The following is a 17001-nucleotide window of genomic DNA, read 5'->3' as shown; positions in this document are numbered from 1 at the left end:
AGTGTGGAGAGAAATATTTTGGTTTCTAAATGCTCTTGTCTGAACCTAAACTCTCTCATGACTATCCAGGGACTTTCATTGATTCAGAAGTCCAAGATAGAAAGAGGAGACTTGGTCTCTGCTGACCAATAAAGAATGTCTTTAAAAACATATCGCTGGATAGGTAAAATTCTATGCATGTGGCTAGACATTTTAACTTTAAAAAGCATTTTATAAACACATTTTATGTATTTGTATTTGCTGTGATTGATGTCAGAATAACTTGGGTGTCTCTGGATGTTTGGAGAAATCTAGATTTCTTTATACAGGAGCAAAAGTTGGTTTAAACTCCATTGCAAGTACTATATCATGTTATCTTTATTTGAATAATTTTTAGTCCTTGGTGTCTTGTCTTGTTGTGAAGGTGAGAAATAAGACAATTTATATCAGACATGTCAAACACAAGGCCCGGGGGCCAGATGCGACCCGTGACGTGGTTTCATGTGGCCCGCGAAGCCATCCTGGAAACAGTGAGGGAACGGCCCCCGCTGCCTTGACCCTGGCCCTGGCCGCCCGGGAGCCAATGTACAATTTTGTGGTGGCCATCTATGTTGAAACATACTCAGTCTTAGCTCCACAAGGTCGTCTAGAAACAGCGAGGAACCAGCCCCTGCCGTGTCAGCCTCCTGGGAGACTTACAGCAAGAAGGGATATAAAACACAGCTACCATCCCATATCCAAACCAGAAGAATAGCAGCTCCCCAACAATCAGATAAGCAACATCCTGCTACTAGTAGAGTCCTGCTGTAGCCCAAGAATCCAATCACAGCTCCATCCTTATAGCCGTCATTACTGTTGCTGTCTGGGAACCCTGCCCAAACTGCTGCTATCCTCATGTTGCAAAAGAACCTTTAGATCCTGAGCACTGCAATAATACCAAACAAACAAACAAAAAAGGATTAAGAAAGAATAAAGAAAATGAAAACAGTTAATTCCTTTCACCCTTCTTTCTATTGAGTAATTGCCATTTTATTTCCCCTTCTTTTTTGTTCCTTTTTAATTTCCAAACCCAGAAATCGTCAATTCAATCTTCTTTCAAGAAAAAGTCCATGACCCATTTCCCCCCCCCCCCCCCCGACCAAACTGGTCAACTTCCCCATTTCCACAAGTTCAGTCAATTTTATAATTCAGTCTTCCACTGAGGTGATTGACTTGCTCTCCCCCTTTGTGCATAAAATAATCTTCTACAATTACTTTTACAATGTTAATTTTTCATATTGCTTTTTTGGCTCGACATTCATAAAACCCAATAGAAAATTTTTTGATTTCATCATAATGATAGTCTGCAGTATCTTTGGCATTATGTATGGGTTTGCATCCAGTATTTTGTTTTTTTTATCAGTCCACAAGGCATGGTAAAAAGTCCTTACCCACCACTAAGCAGCTGATTAGGGATGAGCCTGCAGTTTGCTTGAAGCCTCTATTGCAACTCCAGTTAAAAGCAGCATCCTCAAGCCCACAAGTCCAGCCACATTTCCATCTCCATTACTGTTGCTGTCTGGGAACCCTGCCCAAACTGCTGCTATCCTCATGTTGCAAAAGAACCTTTAGATCCTGAGCACTGCAATAATACCAAACAAACAAACAAAAAAGGATTAAGAAAGAATAAAGAAAATGAAAACAGTTAATTCCTTTCACCCTTCTTTCTATTGAGTAATTGCCATTTTATTTCCCCTTCTTTTTTGTTCCTTTTTAATTTCCAAACCCAGAAATCGTCAATTCAATCTTCTTTCAAGAAAAAGTCCATAAAAGTCCATGACCCATTTCCCCCCCCCCCCCGACCAAACTGGTCAACTTCCCCATTTCCACAAGTTCAGTCAATTTTATAATTCAGTCTTCCACTGAGGTGATTGACTTGCTCTCCCCCTTTGTGCATAAAATAATCTTCTACAATTACTTTTACAATGTTAATTTTTCATATTGCTTTTTTGGCTCGACATTCATAAAACCCAATAGAAAATTTTTTGATTTCATCATAATGATAGTCTGCAGTATCTTTGGCATTATGTATGGGTTTGCATCCAGTATTTTGTTTTTTTTATCAGTCCACAAGGCATGGTAAAAAGTCCTTACCCACCACTAAGCAGCTGATTAGGGATGAGCCTGCAGTTTGCTTGAAGCCTCTATTGCAACTCCAGTTAAAAGCAGCATCCTCAAGCCCACAAGTCCAGCCACATTTCCATCTCCACCAAGTGGTCAGATAACTCTTCTTTGATTTTCCTGGAGGTTATCTCAAAGATGCTGCACTGCTCTGAACTTCCAAATTGCCAGCCTCTGCAACTCCAGCTTCTCACACTGAACACAAAGAGATTTGCGCGCACACACTCCACTATAGACCATTCCCCATGCCTGTCTTGTCAGTTACTGAGTTTTTTAACTGGGAGGTTAGCATCTTTTGGGGAAGTGCTGCACCAAGCATAAAAGGAAGAGATTGCTTCTTTGAATTGTTGCTACCAAAGCAGTCAGTAAGCAAAATCTATCTGCATAGATCACGGTGTTATGAATATTCCTCATTCACTTACTCTGAGACATTTCATGTTCAGATAATGCATGCCTTTAGGGTCCTATAAGTCCCCCACAATGGGCATTTCTGCAGTCAATCATCTTTTTTTTTTAAATCAGAAAGTATTTCAGGTACTTTCTTTAAAATAAGGAGGAAATTGTTTTCTTGTATTTCCTTTTATTCTCATCCTTTCTGAAATGTTGCACCGCATTAAAATTAGCATTCTGAGGTAACATGAAGGTAGTCCAGATTTTCTGTTTATCTAAGTTTCTAACACCCCCACCCCCCCGTGAGGGCCCATACTTGCTTTCTTTTAAAGGATGATGCTGAGACTCACACATACAAACACACAGAGACATGGTTGAAGCTCTTTAAATGTGTTCTATAATTCCATAGTAGAGTATTTTGGTAAGATTTTCAGAGTGCATGACTTTTTTCAAGCTGTTAATGTACTGGGTTCACACTAGAAAACTAGGGGAGGAAAAGACAAATTGGTGGGGCCAAGAAAAATTCCAAAATTAGATTTTAAATTAAAATACATTTAAATGAACGAAATACAATTAATATGATTTAACTCCATATATTTTAGAATGTTGCCATTGTCAATCATTAATGTCTAGTTATGCTGCAACTTTTGGAAAACCCTGGAATCTCTACTCCAGGCACTTGGGGGCTATATGTAGTCCTGAGAAGAATGGAATAATGATGGGATGGCTGTAAATTGTAAATGTTGATGTTGTTAATTACAGGCAAACAATTCAAGTGGTTTCTGTAAATTGTTTTTAGCAGATTTCTCATCACTTGTACTGTAAGAGGCGAAAAGAGACCCATTCAAGAGAATGAGTGAACTGGAACAATTACGGCAGGAGGCAGAACAGCTCCGGAATCAAATCAGAGTAAGATGTCTTTCTAACGTATTTCATGGTAACCCAAGGAGATCTTTTTGTGAAGAGAAAGGGGGACATTTTATCTGCCCCTGTGTAGTTTTCTCCTGGTATGATATTGTCACCGGATGGATGAAGGAGTCTTGAACGAGGCTTCGGGGCACAGTGCTGGGCCTCTTTCAGAGAGCCCCCATTGGATGGATCCTTGGGGTCAGGATTGATTTCTGAAATCTTATTCATTCTTTTTGTGGTATTTGCAGCCAGGGAGTGTTAAGTATGTGAGCCTTTTGCCTATTGGTTTGCTACTTGCCAGACATAGCCTGCCAGAATGAATCTCCCCCCCCCCTTAATGAACACAGTAATTTGGTAAGGATGCAAAACTCATTCCAGCTATTGTTATGTAAAGTAATACTTTAAATTTTCTTTTAAAGGATGCAAGAAAAGCATGTAGCGACACAACTCTTGCTCAGGTGGGTTGCCATTTACTTTTCCTTCCTGCTCTGCTTCTTTTTCTAAAACAGCTAACAGCTATAAGGCAATTACAGCATCTAAAATGGATGTGCGGAGTCTGCAGTTTAGCAGAAGTTCCTTGTCTTATGTCTCTCTTCCTTGTTAGGAAAAGAAAAAGGTTTTGATCTCTATTTGACATTGACTCTGAAGATCTGCTAGTATGTTTCTGCAATAGTTTAAAGGGGCTTAAAAAAGAAATCAGTAAACCAAAATAGCAGTCATGCCTTCTTGGACTTGTGTATTGGTTGTAACCCCTTGCTCAAGCTTTGTTCCATTTGAGTACATTAAACCCTATTTTTAAAATCACGGTTTATGGAACCATCTGTAATTGGCCAGATTTGAATATTATACTAAGTCACAAAGAATGGGTTTGTATGTTGTGCAAAATCCCAAAATTATGATACTATAACTTAGCACCAGCAGTCTTTTCATATAAAGAAATTGTACATGACAAATATAAGAAATGACTTAGCATTATTAAGTTATTTCTTATATTCTGTTGTCATATATTTTATGCTGTCCAGGAGAAGGTTTTGAAAAGTGTCTTTCTCTTTCTCTCAGATCACCACCAGTCTTGACTCAGTGGGTCGAATCCAGATGCGTACAAGGCGTACCTTGAGAGGTCATTTAGCCAAAATTTATGCTATGCATTGGGGATCTGATTCAAGGTTTGTATGAATACTTTAGATGGGCAAAATAGAGGTTTTTTTTTTAAAGGCGTTGTTTGTTTCTTGGTCATATGAACAGTTTCATTGGGAGGAAAAAAAACAGGCTGTTAATATGGAAACAAAGTTCTCTTAAGCAAAAATAAATGTAGATTCTTGGGAACATACTCAAAGCTTTAAAAAAAAAACCTGTAATTTGAAAATATATTTGCTGTATTTGGGATTTGACTCTGAGACATTAGATTTTAGTGTTTAAAAATATTATATTTTGTTCCTAAAATAGCTTTTGTTAAAAAAAAAGAGCATGCATATATATTTACAGTAACATATTTTATGAACTGAAACAGTATTTAGAAGATTAACATTTAAAACAGAACTTCAGAAATTTATAGTAATGATTCCTTATTTTAGGCAGATGGGAAAGAATTTGTTCCTTATTTTTAAGATTTAAGCTGTATATATTGAGAATTTTTATTGTTCAGGGTTCTCCTGCATATTTTAGCACCCCATATAAAATAGATTGGAAATTTTATGTAGGTGGAGCTGCCTCAGTCATTTCCTGGGAAACTGCTCATTTACATTCAGTATAAATAAAATTCTTAGTGTTTTTCCTTTCCTTAAAACAGTCAAATAGTGATGGAGGAAAGTAGGCTTATCCAGTCTGAACTTGCTTCCCTTTCTTCCAGGTAACTGAATAAAATAAAAGGAGGAAGCATACACATGGTACTATTACAATGAATAGGATGAACCTATTTATCTTCTGTTGGGCTAGTCACTCTTCACCAACAGTGTATAATATTAGAGGGTCGTCTTCCTGATTTCTCATCTCATTGTCAGTTTATCTGGGTTTTAATCCTATACACCGGCAGTTTCATCTTGATGTTCTCCAGTTCGGGTAGATTGCAACTCAAAGCCAATGATACTTATTAAACTTATGAGCTGCCCATCTCACCTAGAGATGACTCTACGTGGCTTACAATCAATAAAAACAGCAATATGACACATTAAAACTATAAATAGGAATACTAAAAGTGGTTTAAAATTGACAAGGTGGGAAGAAAGAAAGCGAGATGCCTATAGGGAGGAGATGGGGTTTTATCTCTGACATGGCCCCATTGAGCCTCAGGCCAATTGGCAGAGCCAAATCTTCAGATCCTTTCAGAAAGCCAAAAGAATAGTTGCTGATTTCACCTGGGATGGCACAATGTTCCAGGAGCCATGGCAGAAAAGGCTCTTTTCCTGGACTTCGCCAGCTGAATTCCTTGATCGATGGGGTCCACAGCAAGCCCCTTGTGCCAGCTTGAGTAGGACAGGCCAATCCCATGGGGCTGAGATAGTTCTTCAGATAACCTGGACCCATGCCATGATGTTTAGCATCCGGTTGGGGAAGAGTAGTCCAGGATTTCATAGAAGAACTAACTTTTCAACGTGTGGCCCTAATATCTTTTGCTTGGGCCCTAAGCTGTGTGGTTCGCAAGTAGAAAAAGGGAAATTAGGGTCCTAGAGAATGCACAGGAATTTGGCTTTGAACTTTCAATTTTGAAACCATGAAGAGGGAGAAGCCAGATTAACATATTAATACATGCTTTGGTTGTATTTTTTTCTTTGTTTTATTTTACTATTATCTTTAGGTTACTAGTGAGTGCTTCCCAAGATGGAAAATTAATTATTTGGGATAGTTATACAACAAACAAGGTATAGTTATTTATTTATTTAATAATGTTCAGTTTGGACAGTTTATGTGTCTCTTGCTGATGGGCTTCATTTTAGATTCCATTACTAATATTTAAGATTCTTTACTTTTTCTGTCCCCCATCCATACCTCTTTATTGGCTTGATGGTTTTCAGATTTCAATACAATTTCTTGTCTTGTTATTATTTTTTCTGTGTTTGGAAGTACAAGTCTGTTGTTTTCTCAAGCATAGTGTCGAATATTCTGTTTCATTAATCTTAAAAATTCTGGCTCAAACACATGGGGATACAATATGCTGGATGTATGTTGAAATGTGTATTGAAGTACTTTGAGGTGTTTAAGTTGTTCACAAGGAAAGCAAAAAAACTGCCCTAGAGAGCAGTCAACCAAGGCCTGGAAGGTGGCCGATCTTGGTCAATTAATTAACAGATGCTTTCCACAAGTCATTCTTTCTCCAGATAGACTTTTTCTTATAAAAATATAAGAAGTTGGGAATTGATGGCTTGAAGTTCAGCATTGTCGAAGGTACTGAACACATTTCAAGTCACTTGCTGAGATCACAGTAACACACATTGGACAGCCGTTTGTCTGAAACGGTATAAGGCAGGGGTAGGCAACCTCGGCTCTTTTATGACTCATGGACTTCAACTCCCAGAATTCCTGAGCCAGCTATGCTGGGAGTTGAAATCCATGAGTCATAAAGAGCTGAGGTTGCCTACCCCTGGTATAAGGTTTCCTGCCTGAGCAGGGGGTTGGACTAGAAAACCTCCAAGGTCCCTTCCAACTCTGTTATTCACTAAACTGTTCTTGACAGCTATCTTGGTGTTCATTTAATAGTGGGCAATAGTAGCTGTGCCATAATCTCTTAATATATTTTCAACTGAATCATTCAGTGTCATTTCAGTGTAGAGTTTGCTCACCTTTTTTAATCCTCTCCAGAACCAGTAAAATGAGACCTGGGATCTGGCAAGTAAAATAGGATTGAGACAAGTCCTGGGGAGGTCGGTCATTCTCATGAGACATTTTGTGATTAACCAGTTATTTATTTTTTTTCTTATACTCATTTGAAGACCCTGGGATAGTATGAGATTAATGAAATATTCTTACCATATCAGAAAGCCACTGGACATTATGAGAATGTTTTTTTTTTTAAAAAAAAACATAGGTAATTTTGCCATAGGAGGTTTTGCTATTTGCAGAATGTATTGTTTCCCCTCTTCAAAATTGGTAGCAACGTCAGTTGGTATTTTTAACTCATTAAACTGCTCTACTATTTGTTCAATGCCATTGTGAGAACCTTCTGCAAAAATGACAACTTGGCTTAGCTTGGAGCAGATCAGAGCTCTTTCTGGAAACTGGGCTGGAATATTACATTTTGAAGGAAAGTTCTGTATTGATTTTGTAACGCTACTCCCCACACATTATTGAGAGCAAAGGTTTAGTTAATTGCAGATTGTCCTCAACTTAAAATCAGTCGCTTAGTGACAATCAGGATGGACCGGCCTTGATGGGTGCTTATGACCTAGATTTGAAGTTCTATAGTTTTGCCGAACACAAAAATTTACTTTGTTTTTGGCAAGCCCCTGCAGTGTTTGCTTAATGGCTGCTGCAAAAACCGTGAGTGACCCGATTTACGGCTGTAATGGAACCTGACCATTACGGTTGTAACTTAAGAATTATTTGTATCTGCTGCTCCCTGCGCGATGGTAGTTCTCATAGCATCAGTTAATGATCTGCACCAGTTTTTTGCATCTGATTTTTGAAGGGGACAACTCATAGTGCTTTTTCTTTTTTCCAATTTTACTTTTAAAGATGCATGCTATTCCTTTGCGGTCTTCCTGGGTAATGACCTGTGCGTATGCACCATCTGGCAATTATGTCGCTTGTGGTGGATTAGACAACATCTGTTCTATCTACAATCTGAAGACAAGGGAGGGCAACGTACGAGTGAGCAGAGAACTACCCGGCCATACCGGTCAGCTGCCTTCTGCTTCTTTTTGTTTGTTTGTTTTTTCTCCATTATTTTTAATGAAACTGTAATACACGTAACTTTCTCTTGTCTTCTAAAAGCAAGGGAGTCAAGTTGGAAAAAAATAATTGCATATTTTACCTTTCTGGAATTGCTTTTAATAGGAATATTTTTCCAAATAAACAAGTGGCATTTACTAATATAGAATTTGGTCCAATGATTCTGTGTTAAATAACTATTATGGATATTGGGCTTGTTGTTGGGGTTTTTTTTTTTTTTGTAATATTTGCACATATGTCATTTGCTGCTTTTTATGTCCTGTCCAAACAATTTAAAAATGTTTATTATTAAGCATCCAGCAAATTAACTTCATAAGTGTTATAAACATTTATGGCTGGCAGTTAGCTAGCTAGCTATTTATTGTTTTATTTTATTAATTTTATTATTTTATTTTTATTATGTTATTTTTATTTGTTTATTTGAGTTAGATGCCACTGGGCCATCCCATTTCCAATCTGTTCACTGACTCAGCTTTCCCCAGATCTTGAGATTGTTCCTCTGACTTTAGACATTTGTAGTTTTAAGTACTGTAATAAAAATGTTTTTAATAAAGGCTGGAAGGAAGCGGAATTCTGGACTTAATTTGAGTTGCCGTTTGAAACAGCCATTTTGCTACTGTTCTCTTTTTAGGGTACTTGTCCTGTTGTCGCTTTCTAGATGATAACCAAATAATTACAAGCTCTGGAGACACTACCTGGTGAGTATCTTGTAACTTTTATTTTTTTAATGAGCTCCCCATGTTGATTATTTAAGCTTCCGAATTCAAATACTTTTACTTCACTTGCAGTGCTCTGTGGGATATCGAGACGGGCCAGCAGACTACTGCGTTTACTGGACATACCGGCGATGTCATGAGTCTCTCTTTAAGCCCAGACATGAGCACTTTTGTTTCGGGTGCCTGTGATGCCTCCTCCAAGCTCTGGGACATCCGAGATGGGATGTGCAGGCAGTCATTCATGGGACACGTATCTGACATTAATGCAGTTTGTGTAAGTGACTGTGCTCATGAATATACGCGAATATAGATGCTTCTACGCACGCACTAGCTACTTCTCCTCTACATCTGCTAGACTGTTTTGGATTTTCCATCAGTGGAAATGCTTTTCATCTCTTCCATCTGTGGAAGCCAAGTTTTCATAGGCCAAGGGTTTCTTAGGGATAATTAGTTCAGCAGAAGAGTTAGCGGAGCTAGAAGTGTGTGCAATTTGGGGGGGGGGGGCAGGTATCTCAGGGTGCATCACGCATCATCCACACAATCTCTTTAACGTTTTAGAGCAGTGTTTCTCTACACTGGCCCCTCGAAGCTGTGTGTGGACTTCAACTCCCAGAATTCCTTCCTGACTGGGGAATTCTGGGAGTTGACATCCACACAGCTTCAAGTGGCCAAGATTGGGAAACTCTGTTTTAGATGGTTAATTGTTCTGTTATTTGAGAGAACTGTCTTAATTTGCTGATGAAGAGTAAAGGACTTCGCAAATGTTTAAGTACATTAAGATTTCAGGCAAATTTAAAGCTTCAGGTATCATGCAAGGTGCTGTTCCAATCTTATTTTGAGCACAGATATTAGTAAGTGAACTTTGAATGTTAGCATATGATTCCAGAATCAACCTCTTTCCTTCTCCCTGCTTTCTCCCTGTTTTCCCCTCCTCCGTCTGCATTTTTCATATTCTTGTTGCATTTCACAGTTCTTCCCAAGCGGCCATGCCTTTGCCACTGGTTCAGATGATGCTACCTGTCGACTCTTTGATCTTCGTGCAGACCAGGAGCTCATGTTATATTCTCACGATAACATCATCTGTGGGATCACTTCTGTAGCTTTCTCAAAGAGCGGACGTCTCTTTTTGGCAGGCTACGACGATTTCAACTGCAATGTTTGGGATACCCTGAAGGGCGAACGTGCAGGTGAGTTAAAGCCAATAGGTTAATAGGAGCCAGATTTAAGTGCATTGACCTCTTGCTTGTGACTGCTCCATGGGGTGCCAGTTATGTGGCACACAAATTCATTGTTAAGCTGAGTCCTGGTTTTTGATCTGTTGTTAAACAGTTTTCTTGAAGAGTTGTCTTTAAGTATAGCTGGGTTGATCAGCATGCCTCAGACTTTATCCAATCATGGCCCTTCCCCTCTGGAAGTCCCTTCTGTTTATGCATACTTGGCATCTTTCATCTTTAGTGAAGGTTTTTTTTTTTTTAAAAAAATGGAGAATGTGATGGCTCAGCGGTTAAAGGAGCTAGAAAGCGGACAGTCCAGGTTCAAGAGTACAATGCAACGGGGTGAGCTCCTGTTACTTGCCCCAGCTCCTGCCCATCTAGCAGTTTGAAAGCATGCAAAATCAAGTAGATAAATAAGTATCACCTTGATGGGAAGCTAAGAGTGCTCCCTGTGCCTCAGTGTATAGACTTGCTGGCCACATGACCACAGAAATTTCTTCAGACAATGCTGGTTCCTTGCCTAGGAAACAGATGAGCACCACCCCTTAGAGCAGCGGTTCTCAACCTGTAGGTCGTGACCCCATTTGGGGTCGAACGATCATTTCATGGGGGTCACCAAACAATGCAGTCCGCCATTTTTTTCTCCTTTTCCTTAGCTGTGCTACTCCCTTTTATTCTATTGGCTTTTGAAAGGCAATAGAATAGACCCTCTTGAATAGAGTCTAATTCTATTGGCTTTCAAAAGCCAATAGGAATTGTCCAGGCTGCCTCTGCCCTGCTGAGCCCGCCAAAAGTCCCATTCTGCAAACGGTGCTGCACCAGTTGAGTAGTCCTCGACTTACGACCGGTTGAATAGTCCTCGACTTACGACCAGTTGGGGGTCGCGGCATTAAAAAGGTTGAGAACCACTGCCTTAGAGTCTGACAGGACTGGCCAAGGGAAACCTTTACTTTTTTTAAAGGAAAAAAAGTTACACATTTGTTACACAAGTGTTTCAACCTTGCCTCGATTTTCACAACTGAAGTCAACTGTTCTTGTGTAGATTTTTTTTTCTTTTTTGATACTTCAATCCATTCCCTGTCCTCTTGTTAAGGCATTTTATGTGAGAACATATTTCTGAAAACTTGAGATATAAATGCATTTGAGAACATGAGAATGGTGACTCTGTTTCTGAAGAGGAGATTGTTGAGGGCCATTTGATTAAATACGGTGCTCTTTGACCCTTCAGGTGTTCTTGCTGGTCACGACAACCGAGTCAGCTGCTTAGGGGTGACTGACGATGGCATGGCAGTGGCTACAGGATCTTGGGACAGCTTTCTCAGAATCTGGAATTAACGAGGCATTTGACACCTCCACCAATAGACACGCACACCTTCTCCATTGAGATCTGGAGAGAGCAATGCTGCAGCCTCTTGCTGTGAAATAACATTTCTACTTTGTATTTACAGGTGAAGTTTTTCTACTTGCTGACGATTGCATAAGTAGGCTTTCTGTAAATGAAGTTTAAACACACAAAAAGAATGAAGAAGTGGTAGATGGGAGAAATCAGTGACTTTTCTTTCAAGGAAAAAGAGAAGAGGGCAGGACATGTGTTTGGGGTGAGCAAAGCTAAAAAAAAAAAAAAAAAAAAGCCAGTCAGTTAGCATTTCGTTCGGCTACATTTGCCCTGAAGGGATTTCTGCTTGTGCCCCAGTCCTGCTAATTCTGTACCTTTTTGTACATAATTGAATATACACATAGCAGCCAATCATGTAACATTTTGTCTGTAAGTAAAGGAACGATGTTTGCGATTTTTTTTTTAAAAAAAAGAAACTGCATTTATATAGCACTACGTTTAACCTAAGATGTATCTTCTGAGTTCCACGGTGGATCGGCTGGTCTGCTGTTATAATTTTTCCCCTCTTCGTGAATTTACTGTAGATAAAGTGTGAAGTTCATGAGCTGTTTGTGAAATTTTATAACAGAGTGTCTGTATAAAACAAAACAAACAAACAAACAAACAAAAAAGGAAATCCCTTAATAACTCTTGTGACGTTTAGCTCCTTTCTTGCTCCGTGATTTTTTTTTCTCTCCTTAGCGGTAGCAGATCCCAGATAATCTATTAGAAGCCAAGGGGCTCTGATCACCACAGAGTTAAACAGAGGATCGGATGCATCCTTCAAATATAAGGACTGAAATGTTTTAAGGATTTAGATTTTAAGCTTCCTTCTAACAGCCTCTAATGAGATTTTAGGGCCAGGAAATTGAAAGATAGGTATTTGCTTGAGACAGTGTTTGATGGATGTATTTTTGTGGGGATTGAATAGTTGTAAATGAGATATTTCTCCTCTTCTGTAAACGTATTGTCTAGCTTAAGATTGAATGTGGGGCTGCTTCCAATTTCCAGCAAAGAAATTGAACCGTATCACTCCAAATGTAGGTGGGGCATATTCTGAGTGCATCCACACATTATAATTCTACTTTATATATTCCAGGTAGAAAAAAGTTTTCTCTCGAATGACTCTTGCGTATGCGGCGGGGAAGTGTTATGGTTGCCTCTTTAAGACTCCAGCACAGTGTTTCTCTTGAAATCTGCATTCACTGCACGAAGACTCTTTAATACCGCATTCGTATTGCGTAAAGACTCTTGACAGTCTTTCTCAACCTTGGCAACTTAAGAATGCCTGGATTTCAACTCCCAGAATTCCCCAGCCGTCAAGCTTGCCAGCCGGGGAATTCTGGGAGTTGAAATCCAGGCATCCTAAAGTTGCCAAGGTTGAGAAAAAGACTACGCTGGCATATGTCACATCGATTTTTAATGAGCTGCTTCAGACTTCAGTAAAGCCAGTCACCCACTGACTACAAGAAGTGCAGAATGCTCATTTTAATAGCTGCTGTGCCAAGGGACAGGGCGCGTTCACCTAGACATTCCAGAAAACTAAACTGTCTTTTTTTTTTAAGCTTTTGTGTTTGTAAGTCTCGGGGAAACGTTAACAAATGAACTTAACTTCCCCAGTCTTCCTCTTTCCCTTAAAACAGATCCCATTTGGAAAGACTTCCCATGCCTCGCCATGGCTTCAGTCTTCTCTGGAGCAGCAAGCATTGTAGGATCCTGCTGTTTGGCTTTTTAAATTTTGGAGTGAAGGTCATCTAATAATTGGCCATAGGAATTGTCCTGTTCTCATACATATACAGAGGGGTAGCTGAAGACGTGCTTTAGAAAAAATCCTCGAAATTAGTTTTCTTGCTGTCTGTACTTGTAGCAGGTATGAAGTGGATCTGATTCTTCTGAAGTATTCATGGATTGGCCTGCGTTGTAGATTCAGTTCTATATTAATAATCAGATTTGACAGTAGAGGAAGGATTCAATGTTATATGTCCCCTAAAATCTCCACTTTCCAAACATAGGTTGGTAGTTCTTCATATTTTCAAACATATTCTGTTGCAGTGCCATTTGTTTTCTCAGCTTTGGCCAATTTTTATCCTGCATTCCAGCTTTTTTTTACTGGTGGCAAAAGTGGCAAAGCATGTGCCAAACATTTTGGATGTAGGAGCTCTAACAGTCCATGAATCATCACTTAATATCCAGAGAGACGTGTAAACACGTGTTAGGTTACACACGTGCAGCTTTTTACTATCTTTGCTATGGTTCATTCTTTTCACACCTGATACTACTGATGGGATTTCACCTCGAGGGAGTTAGTAAGTTTTTTTCTAGTGTTGTAATACAGCTCTTCATTCTGCAGATTAACTCACCCTTAATCCACTACTTGTCTCCTTGGTATTCAATATATATTTTGTAAGGGCCTTAAGATTGCCTTGCATGAGTAAGAAAAATTTGCCCTTTTAGGGGAAAAATGTTCAGCACAAAATAATTCAGCGCAGTGAATTGTTCGGTTTGCCAAAGAAGCTGGGAGCCATCATACAGTCTCAGTTGTATTACTTTAGTACAGGGGTGTCCAACCGTGGCAACTTTAAGACCTGTAGACCAGACGTCTTCAAACTTGGCCCTTTTATGACTGCTTTGCTGGCTGAGGAATTCTGGGCGTTGAAGTCCACAAGTCAAAGTTGCCAAGGTTGAGGACCCCTGCTGCTGTAAACTTTAACTCCCAGAATTCCCCAGTCAGCCAGGCTGCCAAAGTTGGACATCTCATCTTTAGTGTATCGATTATCCTACTTCATCAGGAATAGTTTGTAACCACATATAGGATTTTAGGGATAATTCCCCTACAGAGCAGAGCAGCTTGCATAAATACGTGGCTGGATGTATCGCCAAGTCTTCAGTATAAATTGTAGGAATTAATTGATTTTTCGATACGATTTGCCAAAATACCTTGGCCTGGAATGCATAAAATGAAACTGGAGTTTGAATGGATTTCCTGCAGTGGGATTGGGCAAACGTGTGGGGTCTGGGTGGGGTGTACATTCTCTTCCTGCTCTCCCATGGAGTTGGAGGATTTATAGCTGCTGTTGTATCTGTGGAGGAGGCAGGGCTCAAATTTCAGACTTTTTTTTTTTTTTACCAGAAGGGGTTAAGGAACAAAAGTACAAAGCCTTAAGGTACTTAGTTTCCTCCCTAACTCTCCTTCTAAATGGGGAAGATCAACCTGATCATTTGTTTGTTTTGCTGCTTTTGGGGGGGGGGGGGGCTTGAAGCCTCTGCAAAGTGATGGTCCCGTCCTGAAATATTTGGTCCTGACTATCCTGGACTTTATAGGTTATCCATTCGTGTCCTACAGCACAGGGTTTCCCCAACCGTGGCAATTTCCAGGTATATGGACTTCAACACCCAGAATTCCATAACCAGCATAGTCACTGCTGAGAATCCTGGGAGTTGAGGTCCAATTTAGGGGGAATACTGTTCTAGCGAAAAGACCCTTGATGATTTTGATTTCTGTTCCTTCTCTATTTCCCTGCCTCCTATGAGAGTTTTTGTCTCTGGTGCTGATTATAGTTTATGATTGAGTAACCCGCTGTTATTTACCCATCAGACTGAATGGTTGTCGTAGTTTTGCCAGTTGAAGTAGCACCGCCTAGAACGGATAGCGCCCTCAAAGACGAATTGTACAGTTACTTAAAGAAGTGGTGTCTCCAACATCCCAATGGTGATTCGGAAAGCACTGTAGGCCAGGGGTGTCCAGCCTTTGGCAACTTTAAGACCTGCGGACTTCAACTCCCAGAATTCTGGGAGTTGAAGGCCACAGGTCTTTAAAGTTGCCAAAGTTGGACACCTGTGCTGTAGGCTTTATTAGGGAGTGAGCCAAGCCAGGTCACATAGTGCCTCCCTCTGCAATAGGGCTCCTTACCTGACCAATCTGTATATAACCAATCCCCCTGGTAGCTAGATTTCTTAAGTCCTGCATGTATATCTGAACTGTTGGATATTCTCGTAACTTTTATTCCTTCCTCCTTGCCCCCCTTCTTACTGCACCTCCTCCCTTGAACATTATTTTTGGGGGAAAGGGAGGGGAAGGGCTCCTGAGCAGCATTTGCCACAGCTGAAAGGGAAGATGCCTCCCTTCCAGGTATGGATGAGACACGGGACTTCTTTGGGATTGCAACTGTTACTTAGAAACGCGAGGTGGCAATTTCTGACCTTTGGAAAAAAAAATCATGCGTCCTTGTGCCCTCCCTCCCCCTCTTAATTAGGCCCCCTTGCTACTCAGACTACTTCCATATTTGAGGCATTGCAAGTCTTATTTTTATTTCTTTTTCTTTTGGTGAAATAAAGATTGTGTAAAATACATGCAAGACTGTTAAAATTCTTAGTGGTGTTCTGGTGAGTCTGTTCACAGTGTTAACTAAATGATTAATAAATAAGATTTTTTTTTTTTTGAAAAATGTGCCTGACTTTCTTTGATTTTAAACAATATGGGATTTCTTAGATATTTCAGGCCTTTATTTTTACAACACAATGGTGCTCTCTTTGTTTCCTTCTTGCTGTAGCACATCTCTGTGTTGGTCCTAGCCTCCTCTTCCTCCTTCCCCAAAGGAGTTGTGTCTGACTTGTTTTCATAAATGGACAGTCTTGTGCTTTTGCTGTTAACAGTTCCAGGAAGTGTGTGGTAGGGTTATTTTTAACCTTCACTTGCTACTGTCTTCTCTAGAAGAAAACCTTCCAAAATATTTCCAGGTACCAAGTGAATTCTGCACTGCCTCTTGGATTGTGTGTTCAGAACATCTTAAATCCTTTTATTGATCCTAATTGATTAAACAAAAACACAGAGATTTGTGCCATTTTTTTTCCTTAGTGCTGTTGTATAAAGACTTCCCTGTTGGGTGGCGAGAAGGGAGGGGGGGGGAATGGACACTTGCTATGAATTGTTTATAGTTCTTCCCCTAATGAATCTTTCCTTTGTAATTGTACAGTGTCTCAGTGAAAAATGTTGCCTGACTTAACATTGTAACCAATAAACAAGCGCTTTTAACTAGGCTTTCTCTCTTTCTCCTATTAATTGATTTCATATTTGCCTGTTCTTTAGCATATTGCATCTAAAATCCCAGTAATTTTACTCACTCAAAGAACTTGGATTACTCCATGCTAGAAAACAAAAGCAAAAAAAAAAAAAAAAATCTTTTCAAGGATATTACGGTTTTAAAGGATTACCCTGTAAGTCTTTTTTATGAATCCTGTTCATTGAGAACCATTAAAAGCCATTCCCTTTTGAATTATTTAGGTCACATTTCTTTTAAAAAATGGATCCGTATATTAAACACACCACTGCATTTTGACACAGAACAAAAAAGGACAAAGAATTTATTTTTTTTCC

General features: G+C 39.6%; 1 protein-coding gene across 1 annotated transcript in view; it reads left to right on the top strand.

Annotated features, from left to right (window-relative positions):
• Nucleotides 1-16664, top strand: part of GNB4 (G protein subunit beta 4) — a 32115-nt gene extending 15451 nt beyond the window's left edge. Inside the window, exons 2-10 of the mRNA XM_039355442.1 lie at nt 3329-3438; nt 3858-3896; nt 4498-4604; nt 6233-6296; nt 8107-8269; nt 8954-9020; nt 9111-9312; nt 10009-10225; nt 11481-16664. Of these exons, the coding sequence (XP_039211376.1) occupies nt 3382-3438; nt 3858-3896; nt 4498-4604; nt 6233-6296; nt 8107-8269; nt 8954-9020; nt 9111-9312; nt 10009-10225; nt 11481-11587 (1023 nt within the window). The 5' untranslated portion in view covers nt 3329-3381 and the 3' untranslated portion in view covers nt 11588-16664. The remainder of the gene's footprint in view (nt 1-3328; nt 3439-3857; nt 3897-4497; nt 4605-6232; nt 6297-8106; nt 8270-8953; nt 9021-9110; nt 9313-10008; nt 10226-11480) is intronic.
• Nucleotides 16665-17001: the final 337 nt, after the last annotated feature.

This window comes from Crotalus tigris, unplaced genomic scaffold (genome assembly GCF_016545835.1).
Source record: "Crotalus tigris isolate CLP2741 ecotype Arizona unplaced genomic scaffold, ASM1654583v1 scf7180000018690.2240587, whole genome shotgun sequence".
Taxonomy (NCBI): Eukaryota; Metazoa; Chordata; class Lepidosauria; order Squamata; family Viperidae; genus Crotalus; species Crotalus tigris.
The sequence above is the reverse complement of the archived record's forward strand: the minus strand, read 5'-3'. Positions and strand labels throughout refer to the sequence as shown.